This window comes from Meleagris gallopavo, chromosome 3 (assembly GCF_905368555.1).
Source record: "Meleagris gallopavo chromosome 3, MGAL_WU_HG_1.1, whole genome shotgun sequence".
NCBI lineage: Eukaryota > Metazoa > Chordata > Aves > Galliformes > Phasianidae > Meleagris > Meleagris gallopavo.
The window spans coordinates 49,838,237-49,863,216 of NC_139406.1; the positions used below are offsets into that span (position 1 = coordinate 49,838,237).

At 45.0% G+C, this 24,980-nt stretch overlaps 1 protein-coding gene and 1 long non-coding RNA gene across 2 annotated transcripts in view; one reads left to right on the forward strand and one right to left on the reverse strand.

Moving 5' to 3' along the window:
• The window catches only part of KCTD1 (potassium channel tetramerization domain containing 1), a 66,405-nt gene extending 52,576 nt beyond the window's left edge, over positions 1-13,829 (reverse strand). Inside the window, exon 1 of the mRNA XM_085220925.1 lies at positions 11,862-13,829. Coding sequence (XP_085077051.1) covers positions 11,862-13,751 — 1,890 coding nt within the window. The 5' untranslated portion in view covers positions 13,752-13,829. The remainder of the gene's footprint in view (positions 1-11,861) is intronic.
• Positions 13,830-15,838: 2,009 nt separating this feature from the next.
• Positions 15,839-18,467, forward strand: LOC146544703 (uncharacterized). The gene is made up of 2 exons (XR_014882466.1): positions 15,839-17,228; positions 18,178-18,467. It is a non-coding gene; the product is annotated as an uncharacterized LOC146544703 (long non-coding RNA).
• The last annotated feature ends 6,513 nt before the right edge of the window (positions 18,468-24,980 follow it).

Sequence of the window (24,980 nt, forward strand, 5' to 3'; positions counted from 1 at the left end):
ATCCTCCAACTGAGACTGCTACCTTTCATGTAAATCACAAGAAAACTGCTTTAAGAGTCATAGAATGGCTTGGGTTGGAAGGGACCCATCCAGTCTCTCCCACCTCCACGGGCAGGGCTGCCACTCACCAGCCCACACCTTACCACCCTCTGAGTAAAGAATTTGTACTTAATATCTAACCTAAATCTCCCCTCTTCTAGCTGAAACCCTTGTCCTATCATTCTCAGACCATATAAGAAGCTGGACTCTCCTTTGTTTAAATGTTCCCTTCGTGTACTGGAAAGCTGCAATGAGGACTCCTTGAAGCCTTCTCCTGTGCAAGCTGAACAAGTGCAGCTCTCTCAGCCTTTCTTCATGGAAGAAGTGCCCCATCCCTTTGATGATCTTCATGGCCTGGTGCTCCTTTGGACACAATTCAACAGCTCCACATCCTTCTTGTGCTGGGGGCCCCAGGCCTGGATGCACTGCTCCAGCTGGGGCCTCAGTAGGGCAGAGAACAGCTAACAATTTCCCATCATCATTGCTGAGGACTTCCTTCCCCACCCTGCTTTGGGCTAAAATTGCTGGTGATTCTGATTAGCATCTCTTATCAGCTTTCTCAGTCACCTCCAGCATTTCTATCCCTAGCTCCTGAAGCACAACCTCACGCCTAGGTGATGGTCACACTGGCTGCAGGGAGGTTCTATGTTGTGATGGCTGTTTCTTGTGGGCTTCATTTTCCCCCACAGCAAAACACACAGCCTTTATTCTAATTGCACAACAAAAACAACATATTCAACAGTGCCTCCAAAACAATGCTGCTGATTCGCAGCAGTGCTCAAGGCATCTGCCTGCCATGGCTAAGCAGAGCAGATAAACACCTCTCCTTGAATAAAGTTATAATAGAGCGCATGATTATGCATCTTGTTACAGTTACACATATAAAGCATGGAAGCAGATGCTCTAAATACTGTTCTGAGATCTTCTACTCATTGAGATGCACAAGCAGAAACTTGACAAAAGAGAGATCTGAAAAGAGACTGTATAAAAGTTTAAAATAGGTTTAAGAAAAATGGACTGCTGTATGATAGCAGCTTAACTACTTCTAAAGAATTACTTGCTGAAAGCCAGCATTCAGCCATCCACCAACAGAACCAACAAGAAATTCCTGCCTTCTTGGAACTAGGACCCTGCAATTGTTTCTTTAGGGGCAAAACCAACATGTTTTGATTAAGCACATCACTGAAGCATTTAAAGCTGTGATATATAACATGAACTGACTGCACAATGAGAACGCAGGCATTAACATACAGAATAGAGCAGTATACACAAGTAATTTTGGATGCACATAGCCATTCATCGCAGGGACTAAACAATGCTAGCATTTCACTAGAAAACCACAAGCCAGATGAGCACAGGAGAAGCAAGGCCACAGCCTACACGTTGCATCCTATCCTTGCATCCTGCGAGGGCCCATATAGTCCCACCTCATTGCTGGAACCAGTTTGGGTGGGGGAAAGCTTTCTTTATAAGAGAAAACCCACTGGAGTTCTCTTAAGGAATTATATGAAGAAGCTTAAAGACTAATGGGGTACATCACCAGCTTACACAATGCTTTGATCAAAACCCTGTTTGCCCGACTTCCTCACTGAACTTTAATAAGATGTGAATGAGAAATTGATCTGGACACTTGAATTTACAAGGAGTATTTCAAGGAGCTTGAGGAAACTAGTTTATTGGCCACTAGGAATAAAAGCAAGCACAGTGCTTCTACACTGTGCTACCACAGTGCTGACAGAGGATCCCTTTTGGGATACATACTCAAGAATCAACACTTACTCTGAAACACAACTCTAAAGGCAACCACTAATTTAAACACGACATTTTTTAAGGTTAAGGAAAAAAAAATCTTTAGGTTTTGGTTTCCAGAAGAATATTAGGACGGACAGGTTTTTTAATCCAAATTTCCTCCTCTAGTTCGGAGACATTATTTCCCACCTTTTGAACCCATCCAATGGACCCAGCGGATGTGCACTGGCATACAGAAATGAAATCTAGTCCATACCTGATGGCTTACAATAAGGTAGGTGGTAACGGCTTCTCACCTTGCTTCCCTTCTCATCCTTATTCCTCAATTCCATCCCTTTTCCTTGCCCTCAAATTCTGCCCCACAGCCCAGCTGGACCCATTATTTAACCCTACTTGCTTATTTCTGGGTAGGTTGGAGCATTCACCTCTGCTCTCCTCCTCCTCTCAGGTAATAATTATATCACACCATTGCCATTAAAGTGAATAAAAAGTTTTCAGACCATGTGTTTGATTTGGAGCTTTTTGTTTTCCATGAACAGTAGGGGAAAAAAAATGAGAATGCTTTACGGTTTCTCTACAGTAGTTGTTTACGTTTCTGGAGAAAAATCCTCAGGGGCTCAGGCTGCCTCGCTGCTGGTGCCCCATGTCCCCAGGGCAGGACTCCGCGGTCACTGCTCAAACAGCAGCACGGAAGGAATTTTTGTTTGCTCTGCTTTCTCCTTTAGAAAGAATGTGGATATGGGCCCTGTGAAATCTAATCTACTACTATATATATCCATGTATAGAGAGAAAGAGAGAGCACATGTTTTATAATATTACAGTACATAATTTAAGTATATTTGTATTATTTATGCTATGTATAAATACGTTTCATATATCTAAGAATGTAAATACATATGTTTATATGTAAATAGAAATATTTATATAATAAAAAGTATATTTCACAAACACATAGGTCGCTCTGAAAGTAATGTTTCCTATTTATTTCCACGGAAACTACAACAGATACATAGACTGCAATAACACTATTCGATAGAAAAAATTGCCAGCTACAAAACGCTCTTTCTCAACACAGTCACCACCATTTGTTATGCATAGTTTCCAGCGATGAACAAGAGTGTACATTCCACGCTCATAAAAATTTGCTCCAGTGGAGGTGACCCACTGTTGCCACAGCTGAAACGTAGCACCCACCACCTTGCTGTGCTCGCAGCCACTGGTTGGTCTCCATAAGCACTCAACAAGCATCAACAATTAGGTGCCATTTCTTCCACATGAAGGAGTTCAATGACACACCTTTGCTTCATATGCACTTTCACATCAGATGCCATTCTGTCAGACTGCCCCTCTGCTGCCATCTGTCACATGGCAACAACATGAAACTGCATACTGGTGGGAAGGTTCAACCTCTACTGTCATACCACCAACTGTTGATTTCTTTCTGTGTGTTCCTAGTACGCTTCAAAAGTGGCAGGGAATAGTCAGTGGGAGCAGGGAGGTGATCATCCCCCTGTACTCATCGCTGGTGAAGCTGCACCTCAAGTACTGTGTTCAGTTTTTGGGTCTCTCACTACAAGAAAGACATTGAGATCCTGGAGGGGCTAACACCAACATTCACCTCTGTCTTCATGGTCCAGCATCAAAGAATAGGAGGCATTACTTCCGGAGAAGCTCTTGTATATTTCATATACATAAATTCATAAATATTTAATGTCATATTTATATGACATATACATCATTATATGTCATATACATCAGCCACTTCTATCTTGGACAAATTATGGATTTGATCTGATGCTTCACTACCTCTCTATAACACAACTAACATGCAGCCTCCATTCACGCTACATGACTGCAGCAGTCACTGTCATATCACTACCCCACACCATGATCGAGCCTGCTATTATTTATGATCCTGAATAGATCTATTAGCAGTCTGCAAGTGAATACACCATGCTGAGGAAAACTGACTGGTTAAAATTCCACCAGTGCCATACAGATACTCTTGGCCATTGACATTTCAGTGTAGTGCTACTTGCGTTTACCAATGCAATGCATTAGAATGCAATTCACACTACATTTAATGCTATCTGAGTCACCACATTTTAACTTGATTCATATTTTAACAACTCTGTACTGGTTAAAATGAGCATAGCTGTTCCTTGATGCTTTGGGGCATGCCTCGCTTCTGGAACTTCCCAACATCCTAAAAGGAAGGGAGCAGTTTGTGTCCAGAAGTACTTTCAGAGGAAACATCAGTATCCAGGTCCTGCTTAAGCAGCAGCAAGAAGACCTGCAATGTTTTCTCTGAAAGCAGCTGACAAACACAGGTGCATTTCAACAACAATGCTTTAAATAAATAAATGGTAACCTGCAAGGTCTTCCAGAGATAGAAACAGAAATCAGGTTGTTTTGCAAGTGCGTCAAACGCACTAAAAAAGGCAGGCAGAACCCTGCACTGAGTTAAAGTTGTGTCCATGTTGTAAAAGTCAAACCTTCACACAGGGTTTTGGAGAGGGAACAGTTTCCCAAGTCAATTTTTCAGACTTGTTTTTATTTTATTTTATTTTTTTTTTAAGACATCTAAACCATGGCTGAAGAATACACGTTTTAAGACTTCACATTTCTCAAATCTTATTCCCACCACCATCAGTCTGTTCCACAGAGACCACACAGCTTTGCACCATTCCCTCTGCCTGCAAGGATAGGTGCTTTTTTAGCCCTCACAGTCCTGGAATTTGCCAATTACTGTGTATTTTTGTGTCACCCATTTATGTGTATTTTTAGAAAGACAAGGTGATTCTTCTGAGAAGCAGCATTTTCAGAGATATAGTCAGCAAAATGCATGCTTCAGCATTGCCAAGTTAAAAGGCAATTGAAAGTATACAGATACTAACAGGCTTCTTTACTGAGCAGTTACTTCCCAAAACCCACACACTTACAGCATCTCTTGACTTCTTCCCACCAAAATGCACTTTCAATAGTTGAGTAGAAATGTGAACCAGGTCCAGACTGGATGCAGGGACAGTTCCATTAACTGGTGCTACAATTACAGAAAAAAGGCAGCACGTTTCCACACCAACTTGATAAAAGCCTAGAGAAAGTATCATCTCCCAAACACAGCAAACATGGTCTGCATTAACTTCCTAGCTATCTACTGTGGTATCCAAGACAAAGACTAAAAGAACAGTGCACAAGTTTGTTTTGTGAATGTAAAATAGGAGCTCACACTGACGAGGTGGGCATGGGCTTCACAGCTAGTAACTCAAAATCAGAGCAAGGGGTCGGGACTATGCTATTGGACCTTAACAGAATCATGGAATCATTAAGATTGGAAAAGACCACTAAGATCATCCAGTCCAACCATCAGCCCATCACCACCATGCCCACTGACCACATCCCTCAGTGCCACATCCACACGTTTCTCGAACACCTTCAGGGTCAGTGACTCCTCCACCTCCCTGGGCAGCCTGTGCCAGTGCCTCACCACTCTTTCCGAGGAGAAATTTCTCCTAATACCCAACCTGAACCTCCCCTGATGCACCTTGAGACCATTACTGCCCTCCTATTGCTGTTACCTGGATGAAGAAGCTGAACCATACCTCACCATAACCTCCCTTCAGGGAGCTGTAGAGAGTGATTAGGATCTTCCCTGAGCCTCTTCCAGGCTGAACAATCTCAGTTCCCTCACCTGCTCCCCATGAGACTTGTGCTCCAAAACCTTCATAGCACCATCGCCCTTCTCTGAACACCCTCCGGGGCCTCAATGTCTTTCTTGTAGTGAGGGACCCAAAAACTGAACACAGTACTTTAGGTGCAGCCTCACCAGTGCTGAGTACAGGGGGATGATCACCTCCCTGCTCCCACTGACTATTCCCTGCCACTTTTGAAGCATACTAAAAACACACAGAAAGAAATCAACAGCAGCAAAAGCAGCATATGCATACACATCCATTACACACACAAATACATATCTCTATATATGTGCACTTAGAAACAACTCAGGTTTCAGCTGAAGGGTACTGAGAAATCACTCTTGAAATTTCTCCAGAAATCCTTAATTTTAAACACAGAAATGGACACATACACACAAGAGAAGCTTAAAATACAGTGGAGCTTTAGAGAAGTCATTCATTTATGCACTATGCTTCTGGCAGAGAGATGCAAAAGTAGCAACAGCATACATAGGTGCCAATTTACAGGGCAGCCCAGGAGCTGCAGCCCCTTCATTAGAGCTCCCAAATGCAACACTTGCAACTTCACAGCCTCCCACTCCCCATATAAAAAACAGCAGAACTCAAACAAATGACAGCATCACCAGACACTGGTGCGTATGCTTAAGGAGAAGGGATGGAGATGGAGTACTGTGCTAGAACTGAAATGATCTGTCCCAGCTACAGAACAGTACAGACACATGCAATCAGTAAGCATATCAATTAATGAAGAATTTACTGGAAATGTACATGCTGCATCTGCATGCTCTAACTTTATTTCCTAAATTAAAAATGGCACTAAGAACAGATCAAAGCACTTGTCCTCATTAGGGATTAAGTCCCTAGCAAGTTTGAAGGTTTTCAGATCAACTCACTAAAATTGGCTGAGTGCAAAAGCATGCGAATTTCTAAAAGCCTGGAAGAGCCATTTTTTCCATGTGGATAATCCCAAAATAACAACGAGAACAGACTTCAATCTCATGTCTTTCAACGTTACTTTCAGATCAAGGTATTATGAGAAGTTGCAATCCCTTCTCTCCTCCCCCCTTAAACGCCTGAAAGAGGCTTACAAAGCATTCCCTGAAAATGTGATTATATATTTTGACTATCACAACATTAATAAATCTCTTCTACATCAGATAGAACACAGTCACTAACACTTGTCTCTTGAATCCAAAATACGATAAAAAATTATCTTCCACGTACATATTTGGCTACATGCCCTCAATAATTTCCTTCGAAAAACAGGGTGCTTTTATTGCTTCAGAAACAGAAAAGCAAAATAATAAGGAAAAAAAAAAAAGGGACACTGGGAAAGGGATGAACAGAAGGGCTTCGAAAGTGACTGAAAATCTACAACATAGCTAATTAGGTTCCAGCTTCTAACACAATAGTCCACCATGGTCTGTTATCAAGTTTATAGCCAAGGGCACAAGACAATACAACCCCACATTCAATTTAATTACAGCCTATGGCTTGTGCAGTAGTGGTGTGTTTCAAAGGGTTTAAGCACTCATTTATTTCTACACCACACATGAAATAAGGCAGCTCGCTGTCACACAGACTCACCAATTAGACCAAACAGTTTCTGATCTCTTGCTCTCTAGCAGGAGAGCAGTGGGCAATGGGAAATCTTTTACAGGATAATCACAGAAGACTTTCTTGTTAGAAAAAAACAACTGCTGCCTTTAAGTTTGCGCAGTTCCCCTTTGATGCTCACAGAGGAAGAGTACCGACTTACTCATTTGGGGTTCTACAGAGTTGCAGAAGTGTCAAAATACAGCAGCGCTTCAATGACACTGTCTTCCCTCCAATTCTATGTAAAAGGTCATCTTCATTTGACTTACATGAAATGGATCATCTCTTGCACTCTTCTCACCCAAAGCTGGACTAGGCAAGTTTCTGACTACTTCACATGATGTAAATAACTAAAGAGTCTAACTTCTATAAAGTAAAAACTTTATAAAAATTTACATGCTGCTGGAAGAAAACACCACCTGAAACAGCTACGTACATCATACCATTGCAACTAAGTTGATACAGCAACTGTACTTGACTCCAAAATCCAAATTCTACACGTGTGCAACAAAATGCCATTCTCACATCTGAGAAATTCACCCCAGGTCACCTTGGGTTGCCTCAAGTGGAAGAGAAGAAGGAGCAGCTCCCATCTTGCACTCCAATGCACACATAGTCCCAAAGTCTGCGGAGGCCACCGAGCTTCTTCTCTGTTCTGCTTCTCATCTCCTGCACTCATCTCCTACCCTACCTCAGATTAGTTACAAGGAACATAGTTTGGGATATCCTTCCACCTTCAAAACAAAACAGCAAAACAGCTCTGTTCAATGACTAGTCTTTAGAAGAATTCACAGTAACGAACAGCACGGATTGAACACTGAAGAAAACAATAGCCAAGGTTTTGCTATGGAGACTGTTAAGGACATCAGTTTTAGAGACAATATGTGCTTCATCTGACTCCCCTCCCCTGGATTTAAGAGCAGCTTTGATGACCAGCAGCTGTAACACATCCTTTCTACAATTAGTGTCTTCCCACATACATAACTCTACTAGAAGAAACTTTTTCCTTTCAAGAAAAGAATAAAAATCAACCAAGAAACAAACAGCCTCAGAGGCAGGTGCAATTTTAAGTTCTTTTTATCCTCACTTAAAGATTTTAACATCAGTGTTTCTTTTAGAACAAACATGAAGTAAATCTTGCAAGCTCTGCTAATCCACCAATGAAAAGGGATGGCACTAATACCACTACAGTGGTGTAACCAAAACTAACCTGGGATGCTAAATAAACAGATGCACTCTCAGAAGAATTAACAAGGTATTTTACAGTCATCAGTCTCAATAGCTGCTGTACTTTGAGCTAGGAATATTGGTCCACTATTATCCACAGAAATAAAGCCTAACTTCCTAACACTGCCTCCCTAAGCATTCCTGATGCTTTCTGATGAGTTCTCCTATTCTGCACACGTGGAAAGTTCCTGGTGATGATTCTTGTCAGAGCACTGTAACAGCTTATGCAGAACAGGAGCCTTTTTTGTGGCAGTTTTTGGAAACGTGGGACATCCTCATACCAAAGATAAAGATTCTCACCCACTTCTAGGAGAAAAAAGTAATGAAGAGAGCTAGACTAATTTATTAATTACTTTGATTTGCTGCCATTTGTGATTTCTGTCTAATAATTTCATTATGTAATACTGTTCTGCCTTCTTTTGAGAAACGTGCAGTCAGAACAAGATTTCTGGGTCTGGTCAAAAGCCTTTCAAAGAAAGTGTAAGGCAGTGAAAAAAAAATCAAAAGAAAACAAACAAAAAAGCAAGCCCTGTGTTTAAACCAGCAAAAAACCACTGAAGGACTCCCCAGAACACCCAAGACAAAAGCAGATGGGCCATGCTTGAGACACCCTCTGAACATTTGGTCATTTAAGAGCTGATAAACTCTCCACAAGCAGTCATACACTGAGTTACAGACCAACATGACAGGAGAATTCTGAACTGATCCGTGACTTCCTTCACCCACAGCGGAAGCTGAACTATTTCCTTAGACCTATTTTTGGGAATTACTACTGTAGGAAGCTCAGCATGTACCAGGCCTATAAATCTCAACAGCTACCACCACATTGCAGCATCAAAAGCTTAAACTTCAGCTATTGTTCATCTTTCAGTACCATGAGAGATGAACAACAGCCAAATTACATCCCTCTGTCATCAACTTGAGCTGAAACACTGCTGTCAGTGGCAAGAAAATTGCTACACTTCAGAGCAAACGAGGACTGAAAAGCAAGTGGTGCCAAGATGGCACAGTGTGCTTAAAGCACGCTGCATAATGCAGCTCTCACGGCTGCAACCTAAGGATCAAGATGATCATTCAAAGCATCTTTTCCAATTCTGAAGGAGGCTCCTGCAAACCAAGAGTTAACAACTCATCTCGGGGCTAAAACTTAAAGAACACAGCAGCCACGATAAAAAAGAGCAAAGGCAGCATCTCTGCTCAGACTGTTTGAAGCTCATACTCAGAGCAAATTCAATACCTCCAGTTTAGTGCCTTCACTTAACCTTTTCCATACCTTGCTCAAGGTACTAATGCTGTAAGAATGCATATGCTTGCACACAGCTAAACCCACTCTGACGCCTGCTCATCGCGCTGCCACTCATTGAGAAGTGCGTTACACCACGCTGTGAGACAGCAGTGTGCAACCCCTGGAAGGATAGCTGCCAACACAACCAACTTTGGGGAATCAGTGATATTTGTCAATAGTGGAATTTAGCACCACATGGCTTGATAAGATGCATTCAGTAAAAGGGCCCGGAAAGTCTTTGTTTATAATGAAGCAACCACGATTAGAGAGCCGAGGCATTTCCTGGGGATTAATGACCAGCTGGGAGAGCCGATGACTGGGGGCTGTGCCGTGGGCCATTAACCCCAGTCAGTCATTAATTTCCCCAGGAAATGCCTCGGGCCCCCACCAGCGTAACTAGTATAAAAGGTAGCTGGAAAGAAAAAGTCCAGCATTAACATTTACCCAAGGAAACTATTCTGCAGACAAGATTTTGTCACATCCCAGAAGAAGCATGTAAGTTAAAACAAGCTAAAAATGACACACAAGAATCAGTGACTAAGAAAAAAAAAAAGCTTCCCTCTGCTCAAGACTTAAATTAATGAGTTTCGTAGCAAACGTGAGATTTAGCTACAGAAGTGGCTGGGTACCTTGTTTAACTCATTTAATTGTGAATGGAGATGAACATTTCCATATAATTACTTCTGAAGCCCACACTGTCTCGTAGCCTCGCTGACTGCTCATTTTCCTCCCTGCTGCAGTTATCAGAAAATAGCACATAGCTGTGCACGCCGCCACCTGTTTGAGATACTTCTCTCCTCCTTCCAGTCACAGAACCATAGAACAACTTGAGTCACCAGCCACTAGTGAGAATCACAGCCCAAAAACACAGCTACACAACAAATGGATCCCTCCTCACATGAGCTGGGTGTGTCGTTCAGAGGGCTGCAGGCCAGGCTGTAGGCTCAATGCCTTCAGCTCACACCACCTTGCTGTACAGGTTGAGGGTGCATGATGCTCTCTCCATTGGGTCCCTGTCCCTGCGTGCAAGACCTTCCTAAACACTGGACCGTGCTGAGAGTTTCAAAATTAGTCTCAAGGTTGTTAAAAGCAAGTAAATGAGGAGCGCGGGGTTAAAACTCAGCCACAAGCTTTAGCTGATACCTGAAATAATGAGCTAGAACAAAAGCTCTGTCTGCACACAGCCAAGCCTCCGAGCCATTCACAGACACCAGGAGATCAAACCCCACTGACTAGGTCAAAGAACACACCAGAAAGGAGGGGGCATCGGTATTCTAAAGACCACAGATGCTTATGCAGGCATCCCCGGCCTCTCTCCTAGCCAGCCCCAAGGTGGCTGAGGAGCTGCAGGCACTCGATGGGGTCACTCTGTCCAGAACTGGTATTTCCACTTGGGAGCAGTTCAGGCATGTCAGAGAGCTGTGCTCACCCACAGCGGGCTGCGACCCGACTGCTGTTATTGGGTGTTGCAGGGGTGGGAGTCACATAGAGCAGCAAGCAATGAGGTTATGGCCTGAAACATGAGATTGTATAGGACATGACGTTGGTGCCGAGATCTTATAGACAGAGCTGGAATGACTTCCAAACTTAAAGCAGAGGGTAAAAGTGTAGCAAGGCTCCAACTGAAGCCTGGTGTGCCAAGTTAGCTCCTGTGACCAAAAACCCAAAGACAGGGCAGTGCATGGGCCACGCAGCAGGTGGTGGGCATGCAGGCAGAACCGGGCCTGGTTCTGCAGCTCAGCTCCACCTAATTGTGCGCTGCTGTATATTTCGCCACTATGGCAACTAATGCAACTCAAGTCTATTTGCTTCATAAAACAAAAAAAAAAAAAAAAAAAAAAGGAAAAAAAAAAAAGAGGATCACTGCCAGGAAACAGAGCTATTTTAAATAAACAAATACAAGATGAATGCAATTGCCATATTAACCCTCTTGTTAACTTCTGAAGTTTAAAATTACACCCTCATTACTAGTGTGTAATTGAGTATTCTCCTGGCTGTTTCCTGCATCTGAGGTTATTCAAATAGTTCATTAGCACATCAAGAACACCACACACACTAATGATATCAGACGCCCTTATCTACTACTTTGGCCCGACTTTCAGAACTCAGAACTCGCATCTTCCGCAAAAAGGAAGGAGGAGAAAAAATAAGGAGGGAAAGAAAGAAAAACAGAGGGGAAGGGGGGCAAGCAGCAGGCTGCATGGGACGGGGTCGCCAGCTTGCCTTTTTCTTTTTTTTCTTTTTTTTTTTTTCCTCCTTTTTCCGGTTACCTGTGTGGGGGAAACAAGAGCAGGTGATACTACAGTGGGTGAGGTGGTGCTTCTGTGCCCGTTGGCTTCGGGCAGGAGGTGAGGCAGGGGGTCATGTTTCACTGAGACCACCACCACGGCAGGCACGGCGGCAGCATCTGGGGGCTCGGCGGGGCGGCGGCACAGTCTTTTGGGGGAGGCTGAGGACCCACAGGCCTCACCGCCAGCCGCGGCTCCCGCTGGGAACACCGCCTCGTAGAGGGCTCGCTTGGCCGGGGCCACCGCGGCCGCTTCCGCCTTCACCGGCGCAGCGTCGCCGTCTTTGGGCAGCACATACGGGTTGGCGGTGGGCGGCCGGGGCCTCGGCCCACCGTTGAGGGCGGCGGAGGCATAGCAGGTCCCGCCAGCGGGGTGGTGGAGGAGGTGGTGGTGGTGGTGGTGGTGGTGATGGGGAGCAGGGTGGTGATGGGGCGGCGGCGGCCCCCCCAGCTTGGTGCCGATGCCGGCGATGCTGTTGAGGGTGGCAATGGAGACGGCGCCGATGCAGTGGTTGGTGTATGTTTTGGAGAGCTTGGCGGCCTTGGAGAGCATCTGCATGCGGGTGCCCAGCAGGTTCTTGCCGATGGCCTTGTTCTCGTACCAGGTGACGTCGCCCTCACTGCAGTGGTCCCGCGGGCGCTGGAAGAAGGCTTTGCACAGGGGGTTACGCTTGGAGAGGTACTTGACGAAGCTGGCGTAGGGGCAGAACTCGGTGCCAGTCTCGTACATGCGGGGCAGGTTCTCCTCGTCACTGCTCTCCGCTCGCTTCTTGCTCCAGGAGGACGAGCGCGACTTGTGGTAGGGCCCCAGCGCTTTGAAGTAGACGAACTTGCGGCCGTCCTCGTCCACCGCCAGCCCAAAGGAGTCCTCCTCCAGCTCCCGCTGGTTCTCCCGGCCCCGCGTGCAGAAGTACATGCAGGTCTCGAACCAGACCTTGTTGAGGAGCCCGAAAGGGCTCTGCGTGCTGAAGACGCTGCAGGTGTAGAGCTTGCGGAGGTCCGCGCGGGTGATGGCCTGCTTCTGCACCACTGGCCCCGCACCCTGCTCCTCCAGCTTGCGGATGACGGCGGCCAGCGTCAGGTTGGCGGCGCGCAGCTCGGGGTCCTTGGTGAGGTCGAGGGTGCGGCAGTAGGGCGGCTCGTTGAGGTAGCGGTTGAGGGAACTGCGGATGCTGATGAGGGACGACTTGGAGTAGAGCTGTCCGCTCTTGGAGCGCGCCTCGGCGTAGAAGGAGCGCAGCACCCGGCACAGCGCCCCCTTGTCCATGGTCTCGAAGTCGGGGCTCTGCGCCTTCTCGCTCAGGTACTCGCGGAAGATGCGCACGGCGTAGCGGGTGGCCAGCCGCGTGTTCTCGCTCAGCCGCGCCCGCTCGGGCCGCTGCAGCAGCAGGGCCGCCTCCAGCTCCGCGTCCTCCGCCGCCCCCCCGGGGCCGCCGCCGCCGCCCCCCGGGGCCGTCGCCGCGGCTCCCCCCGGGGCTGCCCCGACGCCGCCGCCGCCGCCGCCGCCGCCGCTCGGCGTACGGCCCGGGGCGGGCGGCATGGGCTCGGGCTCCTCCTCGCCGTCCCAGTCCAGACCCATCTCCTCTTCCTCCTCCTCCTCCTCCTCCTCCTCGTCCAGCAGCAGCCCCCCATCGGCTCCGTCCTCCTCCTCCTCCTCGTCCCCCGTTATCTGCACCTCCTGGATCTCATCCTCCTCCTCGCCCTCCTCCTCCTCTCCAGCGCTGCAGTAGCGGTGCGGCCGGGGGGCTCCTCTCCCGCGGCCCGGCGGCCGCTCCCCCGCGCCGTACCCGCCGCCCCCGCCGCCGCCGCCGCCGCCGCCGCCACCGCCGCCGCTCCACTCGCCGCCGCCGCCGCTGCCAGGCATTCTCGCCATATTGCCGTCTCCCTGCCAGTCCTCGGGCAGGGCGCATGCGCTATATTGGACCGCAGCGCTGGAGCGCTTTTGTGTTTAATGACCTTCAGCTACCGGGAGGCAAAGCCGGGCTCTTAAAGGGGCCGCGCTCCCAGTGGCGGCGGCGAGGAACGGACGGGGCGGGACGGGGAGAGGCTGGGAGAGAGCGGGGCTGCGGGGAGCGCGCACCGCGCCGCGCCGCTCACCTCGAGGCCGTCCCGTACACAGAAGGCGACGGGCGCGGGAAGAGCCGTCGGGCCGGGGCGTCCGCCCGTCCCCAGACGGCTTGTTTTTCTCTCTGCCACCTAACACTGACTCAAAGTCTCCGAGAGCTCCCGAGGAGGGGGACCCGATGCCGAAAACGCGGAGCAGGAAAACCGCTAAACGGCAGGAGCTGCAACGAGATGGTCGTCGAGGTCCCTTCCAGCCCAAGCCAAGCTATGAGCCTACGATTATATGATGCTATGATGCTGTGTCCCAAACGAGCTCTTCTGAGGAGCTGTAGTGACCCACCCAAGAAGACACAGAACTGCAGGGCTTGCAGTGCATGGATTTTCAATGGAGATATTTTTTCTTTGTTGCTCTAGCAAATGCAAAAAATGACACAATTAATATTAGCCTTCCAACCTGATTTTGTGCTAAGGTCATACACTTCCTTTCCTTTTCCTTTTCCTTGTCCTTCCCCCTTCCTCTCCTCTCCTCTCCTCTCCTCTCCTCTCCTCTCCTCTCCTCTCCTCTCCTCTCCTCTCCTCTCCTCTCCTCTCCTCTCCTCTCCTCTCCTCTCCTCTCCTCTCCTCTCCTCTCCTCTCCTCTCCCCTCCCCTCCCCTCCCTTCCTTCTTCCCCTTTCCTCTTCCCCTTCCCCTTCTCCTTTCCCTTTTTCCCCTTTCCCCCTTCCTTTCCCCCTTCCTTTCCCCCTTCCTTTTCCTTTTCCTTTTTCTTTCTTCCCTTCAATCCTTCCCCTTTTTTTCCTTTTCTTTTTTTCCCCTTTCTCTTTTCCCCTTCTCCTCTTCCCCCCCCCCCCTTTTTCTTTTCATTTTCCCCTTTCCACCTTAATCTTTTTCCAAGAGTTTTTCAGAGCCACGAGTGCAAAAGGTAATTGAACTGTTTTTTTTTTTTTTTTCCCCCTAACTTTAAAAAAAGATGAACACCAGGTTGACAGCTTCTGTACTTGGATGTTCATTTAATCACCATTTCCTGATTACAGGAGGTGAACTGTGTTGACAGACTCAGAGATGAATATGGAGCCAAGTATAGGAATAGTAAGTATAAAGGACATTAAGAACTTGCAGTGAGGTTGGAGGGGAAAAATATACATGGAACATCCATATTATACACATCAGTTGGAAGCACCTCAACAGCCAAAGGGAATTCAGAGAATCGCAAATGAAGTGTTTAGGGTGCTGCAGGCAACCATAATTGGGAAGACACCCATATAACACATATACCTGTATAACCTATATGTATACGTGTGTACGTGTATGTTAATCACATAGGCATGTAGGCTGCCTGTCCCTCTACATTCATAAAGATAAAATATAGCTTCCTCAGTTGCATTCCTGAAGCTTCAGCTTGCAAGCTATGTCAGGTAATGGAGCTGTGTCTCACAGCTGCCTGAGCCATACAAAGCTGTCTGACTGAGGCACACCAACATCACACTTAGACCCATCACACCCTCCGTGCCACATATCAAAGTTTTGTCCTGCGGAGAGCCCCGCACAGGTAGAGCCTTCCCCTGTGACTCAGGGCTCGAGGCTGGTACCAACGTAAGCTCTGTCCACACAATAAGTTTTATTACTGCTGTCAGTGGAGAAGATGTAATTACCCACAGAGCACTAATAATGCACCTGCCCCCACTAGGACTGAAACCCCAGGACTTGATTTTCCTTCCTTTCATATTCTCAGAGATTGATTTATATGTAACACAATTAGCATTCCAGGTTAAGAATCGAAACCAAAGGAGCCTTCTCCCCCTGTCAGCTGATTCACAACACAGGTAATGCTTTAACCAAATAGTTTCAGGCTTTTCCTCACTTCTTTTTTTTCCAGCTCCTCTTCTCCCCCCCCCCCCCCCCCCCCCCCCCCCCCCCCCCACCAACCTTCCCCTGGTCTTGCTCCTGGCAAGCACAGAGCCCCGGACAATCAGACCATTGTCTAAAGCTCTTTGCAGCCTCATTCTCCTACAGATCCAGTGCAGGCACTCCCCCAGACATGGCTATTTGACTTGCATTCACCTAAGGCTCTATGTTCTCGGCAGGTGTTTCATGAAGCTTCACTAAGAACTGAAATGGTATACACTCCAAGAGCCAAGAAGCAAAGAAAACCCACCAGACCTCTTTGTTCCTTGGGATCCAGGAGAGATATCTAAAAAAGATTTTTAAAAGCAGTGCTCAAAACAAGTGTGTTGGTTAGCTTTAAGGCTGACCACACAGCATGGGTTTAAGAAAACTGCTTTTTCTCCTTGTTTTTTACTGTTAGTTTGAATACAATAGACACGTTCTTAAAGCGTGTTAATATATTTCCTAAACACAGGCTATTTTCCTCATAGAGGCAGGCAATGCAGCAATCGGTATGAGAAATCCACAGAGACACCACAGAACCAGGAGGCAAACAATGCTCGGGACGCCTGGTAAATTCACTCAGGGAAAAAGCATGTCCCAGAAGTCCTTCTTCAGGCACGCTCCAATTTGAGAGGAGCTTTTTTAGCATTTCAGAACAGTCACTTCAAACACCATTTTCCTTGTATTCTTTCACTTGTATATTCAATAATTTTGGTTGTTTCATTACTTCTCGATATCAGGGAAAGCTGATGTTGACACACTACATGTGCTATAATAGATCATAAATCTCTCTTATTTTAGTTCTTTTTTTTTTTTTTTTTAGATTAGCAGTTCCTACCTGGGCAGCAGCAAAACAGATTTACACAACCCATCAAAGGAGACACTGATTTAGAAAGCAGCGCTGTATCCATTGCAACCAAGTTGCTCCTGTCCTTAACGATTTTTAGCACACAAAAGTTATTGCACCTATGGGACGGTCCTATTGTGAAGTGCAGGCTGTAGCAGTGCACATCAAAGCCCCGGCTGCTGCCAATACACAGTGGGATGAAGGCAGCATCCAGCCTGCCCACACTCAGCCCTGTGTCATGGCTTGGGAGCACGCTGCCGAAATGCGCTCACAGTTCTACCACAGCTTTTTGCTGCTTTTAACTCACATTTTTTTACTCTTTTACAGAAGCAATATTTTGTGCTACTGAGGAAAGTTGATTTCCTCATTGCTTTGTTTTCCAAGCAAAATGAAGAAAACTCGAGTCATCATCTTCGCAAGGAAGCACACTTGGCAAATTAAATGCCAAGACTTTGCGAATCGCTGTTATTTGAAGTGTCAAGCAGCTGGAGCATTTTTTGCTTATAAACAGACATACAGACGGCTGTGTTGTCAGACAGCTTGAAGAGAGTCAGGTAGTGAATTGCATCGCACTGCGCAGAGGTTTTAAGGGTCTCTTAATCTGTGCAGGGAGCAGGTTGCCAGCAGGCATATTAATGTTCTATTTATCTATGTTTGCATTTGTGTTTGTCTTTGCTTCTGTGCTGATGATGGCTTTGGAAACAAATCAGCTGCTTTGTAATGCACAGAGGTGGCTCTGGCAGTTGTGTGTAGGAACTGCTGACACTGAGCAGCCCACTACCTTGGGGACATGGTATTTATCCCCCAGAGAGAGAAAGGGCTCTTTGTGCCCGGATAATAATGCAGGTCAGCTTGTGGTCCTCCTCAGTAAACTCTACCCTGAGGTAAAGATTTGGAACGACTAAGGCAGTGACTCAGGAAAGAAACCTCAAAAGAGAGATCCCTGTGAAACCACTAAGCCTCATTTATAGATATTCTTGGTTTGTGGAAGCACAAGTTTTTGCTTTTAATAGCGTTTTTAGTGCTACATAATGGAGCATAAATTAATACTCTGTCGGATATGGATTTCTCAAAATATATAATCTTCCAATAAAAGTTTATTTTGAACGAAAAGTTAGGGCTGGAAGTCAAACTGGGCTGGGTGAAATCTACAAATGCAGCAAGGGAGGAACAGCTGTACTGCAGCACTGCTTCTTAAGATTTCTTAAACACTCCCTTAAGAAAGAAAGGAAGGAAAACCTGAAACCTCACAGTGTAACAAACACCAGTCCAGCGGTTGGTGACCCTGCCCAAACACTGGTCTGGTGGTTGGCAATCCTGTCCGTGGCGGGAGGGTTGAAAATAGATGATCTCTGACATCTTTTTCAACCCAGAACTATTCTATGATTCTATGATACTATGAAAGATAAAATACTGCTGTTGAGACTGTGACGAAATGCACTCCCTATTTGTTTCTGTACTGCATGGGTTCGGCTTTATCTTGTTTATTCTCTCCATCCCTAGGGAGTAAGACACAGCGCCGGCACTCTCCAAGGTGGGGCTCAATGCCCCAATCCAGTGTGGGACCGGAGCTGGGGACTCGCCCAAATCCATTCACTCACAGCAGGCTTTGCTCAAGGTTGGATCCTCAAGGGATGGGCAGCAGCTGGCCTTTGGCACCACCTGCAAAAGGGAATCTTCCTCCCACTGCTGGCGAATGGCTTCAGAGACTCTTTACACCCTGGATTCACTGTCAATATACTTTTGTTTTGACTTAGTGACTGAAATAAACTGATTATTCCCCTTTTCCACTAGTATTATGTCTGTGTCATAGTGGATTTGGAAATTCCTTTTCAGGTATTTATATAGCAAAAAATCCAGCACCAATGGCCTGTCTACTTGGATTTTCTTCCCTCGATTGAGTTGTCTCAGCCGGGTTGACACAAACCCCTTTTAAGCAACTTTAGAAGTGGCTGAATTCAGCTGAACCATGCAGAGCGTGACACTATCCTGCCCACAAGTGTCAGAGTCCCACGCAGGCTGTCACCCTGCCCACCTTGCTGCTGCTGGAGCAGGAATTTACCATCAACAAACACTGCTTCATTCTTGTACCCCTCTCTTCATTCTCCCCCATTTTGTTTGGTAGGATGTTGGCAAAGCTGTCCTGTGCAATTTTTGCACCTATTTTCTTTTAAGCCATTATCTAGACACAAAGATTTCTGGCTATACTAATGGAATCCCTCATGTGTGAGATGCTAAAGGACTTCTAGTTATCCTGTGAGAACAGGAACCATCTATGTAAGGTCTGCATCACAGATCACATTCACTCGTAAAGCAGCGTTTGAGAAGAAAGGAATATATTCATGGATCATGTGGAAGAAGAATACAGGGACAGAAAGTATAGAATGTTTATTGCCAACTTGTACCATGTCCTCTTTCAGTGTGTGATGTCTTTATCAAGAAAAGAGCTGTAGAACAGAATGGGTCAGAATATTACTGGATGAGCAGAACTGGCTGCACACTGGTTTCAATTTGACTGATCTTTGTGTAAAAGTCCTTTCAGAAATGAGTGTGTAATTTCAGATAGAAACTTGTGGTAAAATCTTCAGCATATTGCCAGGACTTTCCCTTGAGGTTTGAAATCAGTGGCCATTTAGTAGAAGAGAACAGAAAATGCAAACTGCAATAGAAAGCTGTATTTTAAGTCACAGATGGTAAACCCTAGGAAAAAAAAAAAAATAGATACATATATATATAAAATTGAAATGATTCTTTTCATGTCATGAGGAGGCAAAGAAAGCATACAAAGTGTGTGAAAAAGACCTGATGCATTGTGTATACTTCTCTTGTTTTCCCAGTATCAGACAATACTAAAGCAGGTGAAAAATACCTTCTTACAGCTGATGAGCATCAGTATTTTTATTAGCATTTTGCATTATAAAAAAGTACCTCTACAACTGTTAAGAATGCTTAAATGCAATATGACTTTTGTCCATCCCTGATCTAAACAGCCCTGCCTTTTTAAATCTGTGAAAGATTAAGCTGCGCACAATCCAAATTTTCCTTCTTTAATGATCAGGGCTAAAATTCAGTTTCTTTCCACAGAACCGAAGATGCTACCAAATAAAGAAAGATTTAGGGAGCCCTCTGAGAGGACCTTTGCACATTCATGGACTGATTTTTTTAAGTATGGGCAGGTAGTTATTTGATAGTTAGGATTCTACTTATTAGGATCAATAAGTGTTGTGATAATAAACAAGGAAAGACCAGAAGTTTTTATTTTGCCTTGGACAAAACAAGATCTCATTTGCTATTTACAGTGTACAATCTCTCAGTTAGCAATTTTGCCAAAGGTTTATCAAGTTATTCGGAATAATTTCCTCCCAGATGTGACACTATCACTGTGTCTGCTACGGAACTGTCCCCGCAGTTTCCTCGGCTGTTTACCTGTGTGTTGTCACACTCATTCCTGCTGATTTGTGTCACAAGAAAAAAAATAGGTTTCAAAATTAAAGCTTCAGTGTGGAATGATATGAAGTGTGAAATCCAGACCCATTGCTTTCATTCTGGCTTTAGTGATCACAGAAACCTGCTGTAGGGCAGGAGTAATCTGCCAGAAAATTATTATTGAGCCTTGGTAACTCAGATATATGTGCAGACATGAAAATGTTTCTCTTTGTGCCAACTCTAGGTCCTATAAGAACCTTGCATGCCATCTTCCACCTGGCCTGAAAATATGCTGCATTCCACTGTAAAGGAGAGGAAGTTTGTTAATTCCCAGGCAGCTGTGAACAATTTAATCTCTTTCCAGACAGCCCAGCATCCCATGCCAACTGCGGAGCTTCTTGGGGGATAGAGAGTTTGAAGAGCTGGTGAGAGATAATAGGGCCTTTATTCCAAGGTCATTCCTTTGAGTTTGGCCTTGACAGTAACATCTTGATAACAGGGTTGCCAATTCAAGCAGTCTCATGATAGGATTTTTGAAGCTTCCTCCTCCATATGCTGGAATGGAGGGCTTGAAAATTAGGTTTTGGAAGAATAGTTTGAAGACTCAAATGACTGCTCTGTTAAACCTTGGAAATTAGCTGGAGAAGCATAGTTCAAAAAGGAGAAATTCCTGTGATTTTTAAGATAGATTTCTTATTCTGAACACTGTTTGTTGGCACTCCTGGGATTTCCCAATCTGCCTGTGAGGGCTGAGCTGGTAATTTGCCTTGGGTTTCTTGACAAGTCTCTAAGTTACTGAGCTCTTCTTCTCTCAACGCTTCTGTATGTATATTAAAAAATACAGAAAACTCCAATCAAATGCACCAGTCTTCTTGTTTTCTCTTTAGGAGTATATTTTGAAGAATCAAAGAATAACAAAGAACTACCATAGGACACTAATGTGTCCACTTCTCAGAACCAATAAGTTGGCTGAAAGTCTCCAAATTAAAAAAGTTGAATAGGCATTTAAACCAGCTGTAGTTTTAAATAGGGTTGTGCTTGATATAGTTTCCATGGGAGTTGCTTGGTGCTTAGCCATTTGAAAACATGGCTACTTATGTAGATAATTAAATTAGAATTAGTGAACACAGCATTCTTTTGAAAACCTGACCTTTGGTCTTTCTGGCACGCTGGTTGAAGACTGCAGGAAAACACAGCCTTTCTGGGTGTTACATATTCTGTACCTCCATATTTGCTAGATGCTACATTTAGAACTCTTCTAAGAAAAACTCTCACTGTTTCACTGTGTTCTCAGCAATGTCAATTGGATTATTCTGCCCAGCTCATGAAAGGTCTACCTTTTGTTTCAACGTCAGAGAGAGAACTATTCCTTCCAATTTCTTTGCCAAAGGCCAACAATAAAAAGTTGAATGTTTGACAGTTTTGAATATGTTTTAAAATTGAATAATAAACTAAGCTGAAAATAGACTAATGTAAATAAGAAAATTGAAATGAATATAAATAATAAAACTTCTTATTTGAGTGACACAAGAGATTTACACATTGCTAGAAGACGATCTTTTCCCTCAAGTGCATCTAAAATGTCACTGAATCAACAGACCAGTACACAGAATTGGGCAATAACTGTATTGTGTTGGAATAATGAGTTTGAAGACAATCAGACAGATAATGGAGAAGATATATTTCTCATGTGGAAATTATTAATTACTGCAAAGCAGTACATCAAGAATCAATCCAAAAGCAAGAACAGAGAAAATCTCAAATCAGATCACTGGCTGCCCTTCTTCTTTCGAGTCCTACAATGAGGACTGTCCTTGTGTTCTGGATTAACACAGGAATCTGGCAACAAAATATGACTTGGCAAATAGGCTGGGCAAAGGAGTACTGAATCTCAACTGTTTGCAGTTATTTGAGACTTCATGTTCATCCATGCCATGCTGTTGTGCTCACTGAAAAATGTATACACCTTGGGGGATCATGTTAGTAATCTAGGAGCAAGAGTTGAAGACTTTCTGGTAGAATAATCTGCATCACAAATTTGGCTTAGTTTCCTCTTGGGAGAAATTGGAACCTCCCTTGCTCTATGTAGTCAGCTGCCACTCACCTTATTATTTCATTTTTAAAGGACATTCTCAGGAAACAGTAGGGATTCCAAGACTGCTGATGTGCCATAATTATATATGTGAGATCTTCCCTTGTTAAGGGGAAGAAGAGTCACAGATTCATGAATATCTTCTAGAAGAGAGAAGAAAATCTCCCAGGATTGCAAACTAGCCCTATCAGAGGGAACCCAGCTTGGACTCATGACAATCAGTTTGACAGAAAATTACTTGCGAGAGGATAACAGAGGGAAACACAATTTCACCATGGACATTCCTCTTGAGCAAAGAAAATCCTACCCCAAAACCAATCAATCAATCAATCAATCAAACAAACAAACAAACAAAATAACCCACTAGAAACTGAGATCAAACAGATGGCTATTTGCTTCAATATCATCCTCTCTTGATCCTTTTGAACCACTGTCCCAGTCCTATCAGAGAAAATATGACACCATGATGTGAGGGCTGTTTTAGATCAGCCAAGAAAAAGAAAGTGAAACAAGGATGAATGACAGGAGTAAGTGGGGCCTAGTGCTGGACCACAACAGAACATTAAGTGATTCTGAGACTGCTCTTCTTCAGGTTGTGTATGTTTTACTCCATCAGTCCCTGCATGTCACACAAGCCTGTTAGCAGTTATATGAACCCTTATGGCCCCAAACCCATCCTTTTGTCAGACTGTGTGCCATTCATCCAATACTTTTCTGAGGAGCACTTAGTAAAAGATGAGGTCTGTCTGCCTGTATTTTTTTCTATCAGCTGTCCTAGTGTACAAAATGAGTCAGTGTGGCAGAATTCCTATAACACTGATGATGCATAGGTATATTCAGATGTATTTGGGAGCTCCATACAGGTAAAGGCTTCTCAGTAGCACCACTGAATTTGAACTTCACTACCCCAGTGATGTGGCAGTGATGAACAGGTTTCAGTGCCAGAGGACATTTGACAGAGAGGAGGGAGGAGAGTGGGGGCAGATGTGACAGAGCCAGAAGAAAGGTGCCACAGAGCCAGGCTTCCTCCGTCCCACAGCTGGCAAGAGACAGGATCTGATTCTTCCTTTTCCAGCAGTGACAGTCCCTTGGTAAACAGCAGGAACAAATCTCATTTCTAAGGGCTTTGGCTGAGGTGGTTTTATTCCCATGACAATCTGCTGCTTTGGGTTCTCCCTGCATTGCTAGAACCCCTGGACAGCTCTGCTTAAAATCTCAACTCAAGTCAAACCACTGGTGTCCCAAGCAAAGCCACAGTAAATTTGCTGTGCCTACAAAGGCAATACAGAATCTCTCCTTGGAACACTGAAGATGGCTTTAGGGTGGTCAAAATGGCAGACATCTCACAGAGGCCAGGCAAAAATCATTGCTGGCAGACAGAGCAGCTCTGTCCGAAAAGCGAGCGTGAAGCCTGGTTTTAATGGTCCTTGACTTTCCTCTTTTGCAACCCCCAAAGAGGTATGAAAGCTACCAGTTTCCAGTTGTTCACTCCAATTAAACACGACTGTGGACAAATTCATCTTAATCCTCTTGAGCTTTTTCTCCTGACTCTCACTCTCAGCAGTCAGGTGCTACACTGGTACAAATAGCTGACAAATGTTGTGTGCCTGGCACTCTCCTTTCTTCTGGTATTCTTCTATGAGAAACACTTCTCAGGGAGAATCCCCAGCTCCACTGTTGTTCTTATGGGGTCATTCAAACAGATGATCATAATGCTGGTATTTGTGGGAAGGACAGGATGATCATCACCTCCTGTTCCAAACTCTCCCATTTTCTGTGTAACCCTGCCAGCCTCCTTGGGAATTTCTACCTCCTCACCTTGGCATATGACAAGGAAGAAGTGTGATGGCACCATGGCAGTCTGCCAGCACTGATCTCTACAGATACACATAGGGAACATCCATACTTTCAGTCTGTGTCATTGCAAGTGTTCGAGCACAACAGAGCCCAGGTCTTGCCAGCCTGAAGTGCACATAACCACAAGATGTTCCCAAACAAAGCACGAGGAAAGAAAACAAAAACTGGATTTTTTTTTTTTTTAAAGCAGATTGTTTGGGGGAACTCACTTATCTTCTGGTTTTGAACCTTCAGATTGCATTTTGTCTGTTTTTATGTCCTATTCTGCCTTTCTCTTCTCCTGCTGCCCAATCCATTCCCTCTCCATCCCAAACATAAGGGCTAAGAAAGATTGTTTCCCTCCTTTGAAATCTGAGATTTTTCTTCATTCCTGGGTATAAGACGGAGTATACTGGGGTGTGAGGGGGGGAAGAGGCTTGGCAGCCCAAAAAAGAATGCAGTAAGCCAGTCGTTTCCTTCCAAAGCATTAAACTCCACTCATCAGAGTTAGCAGTCTTTATGACAACCTAGTCAAACAGAAAAAGCTGAGGAGAAATGTCCCATGTTCAGAACTGATGCATGGACAAGGTGCCAAATGATTGCATTTCTTCCATTTGCCACAAACTGGGTTAGCTTTGAGCTTGAAGGAGCAGGTTTTTAAGTACTGCTTCTGGGCCTGGCATCAGCACTTCTGCTGCCATAATGAGTCAGACATCAGAGGCAATACGCACTAAAGGATGCAGGCCAATACCTAGGCAAATACGAGTGGGAAAGGAGGGCTAGCAAATGCAGGCACCTGACAGGCAAGAAGGACTCCAACTCAACATACATTTTGAAATTATAACCTCAGTTTCCTGGGCTTCAGCAAATAAAAACATATAAAAACAAAACTGATGGAAAAAAGCCTCTAGAATCTGTGCAAAGTTAATTTGCCAGAGGCAGATTTTGTTTT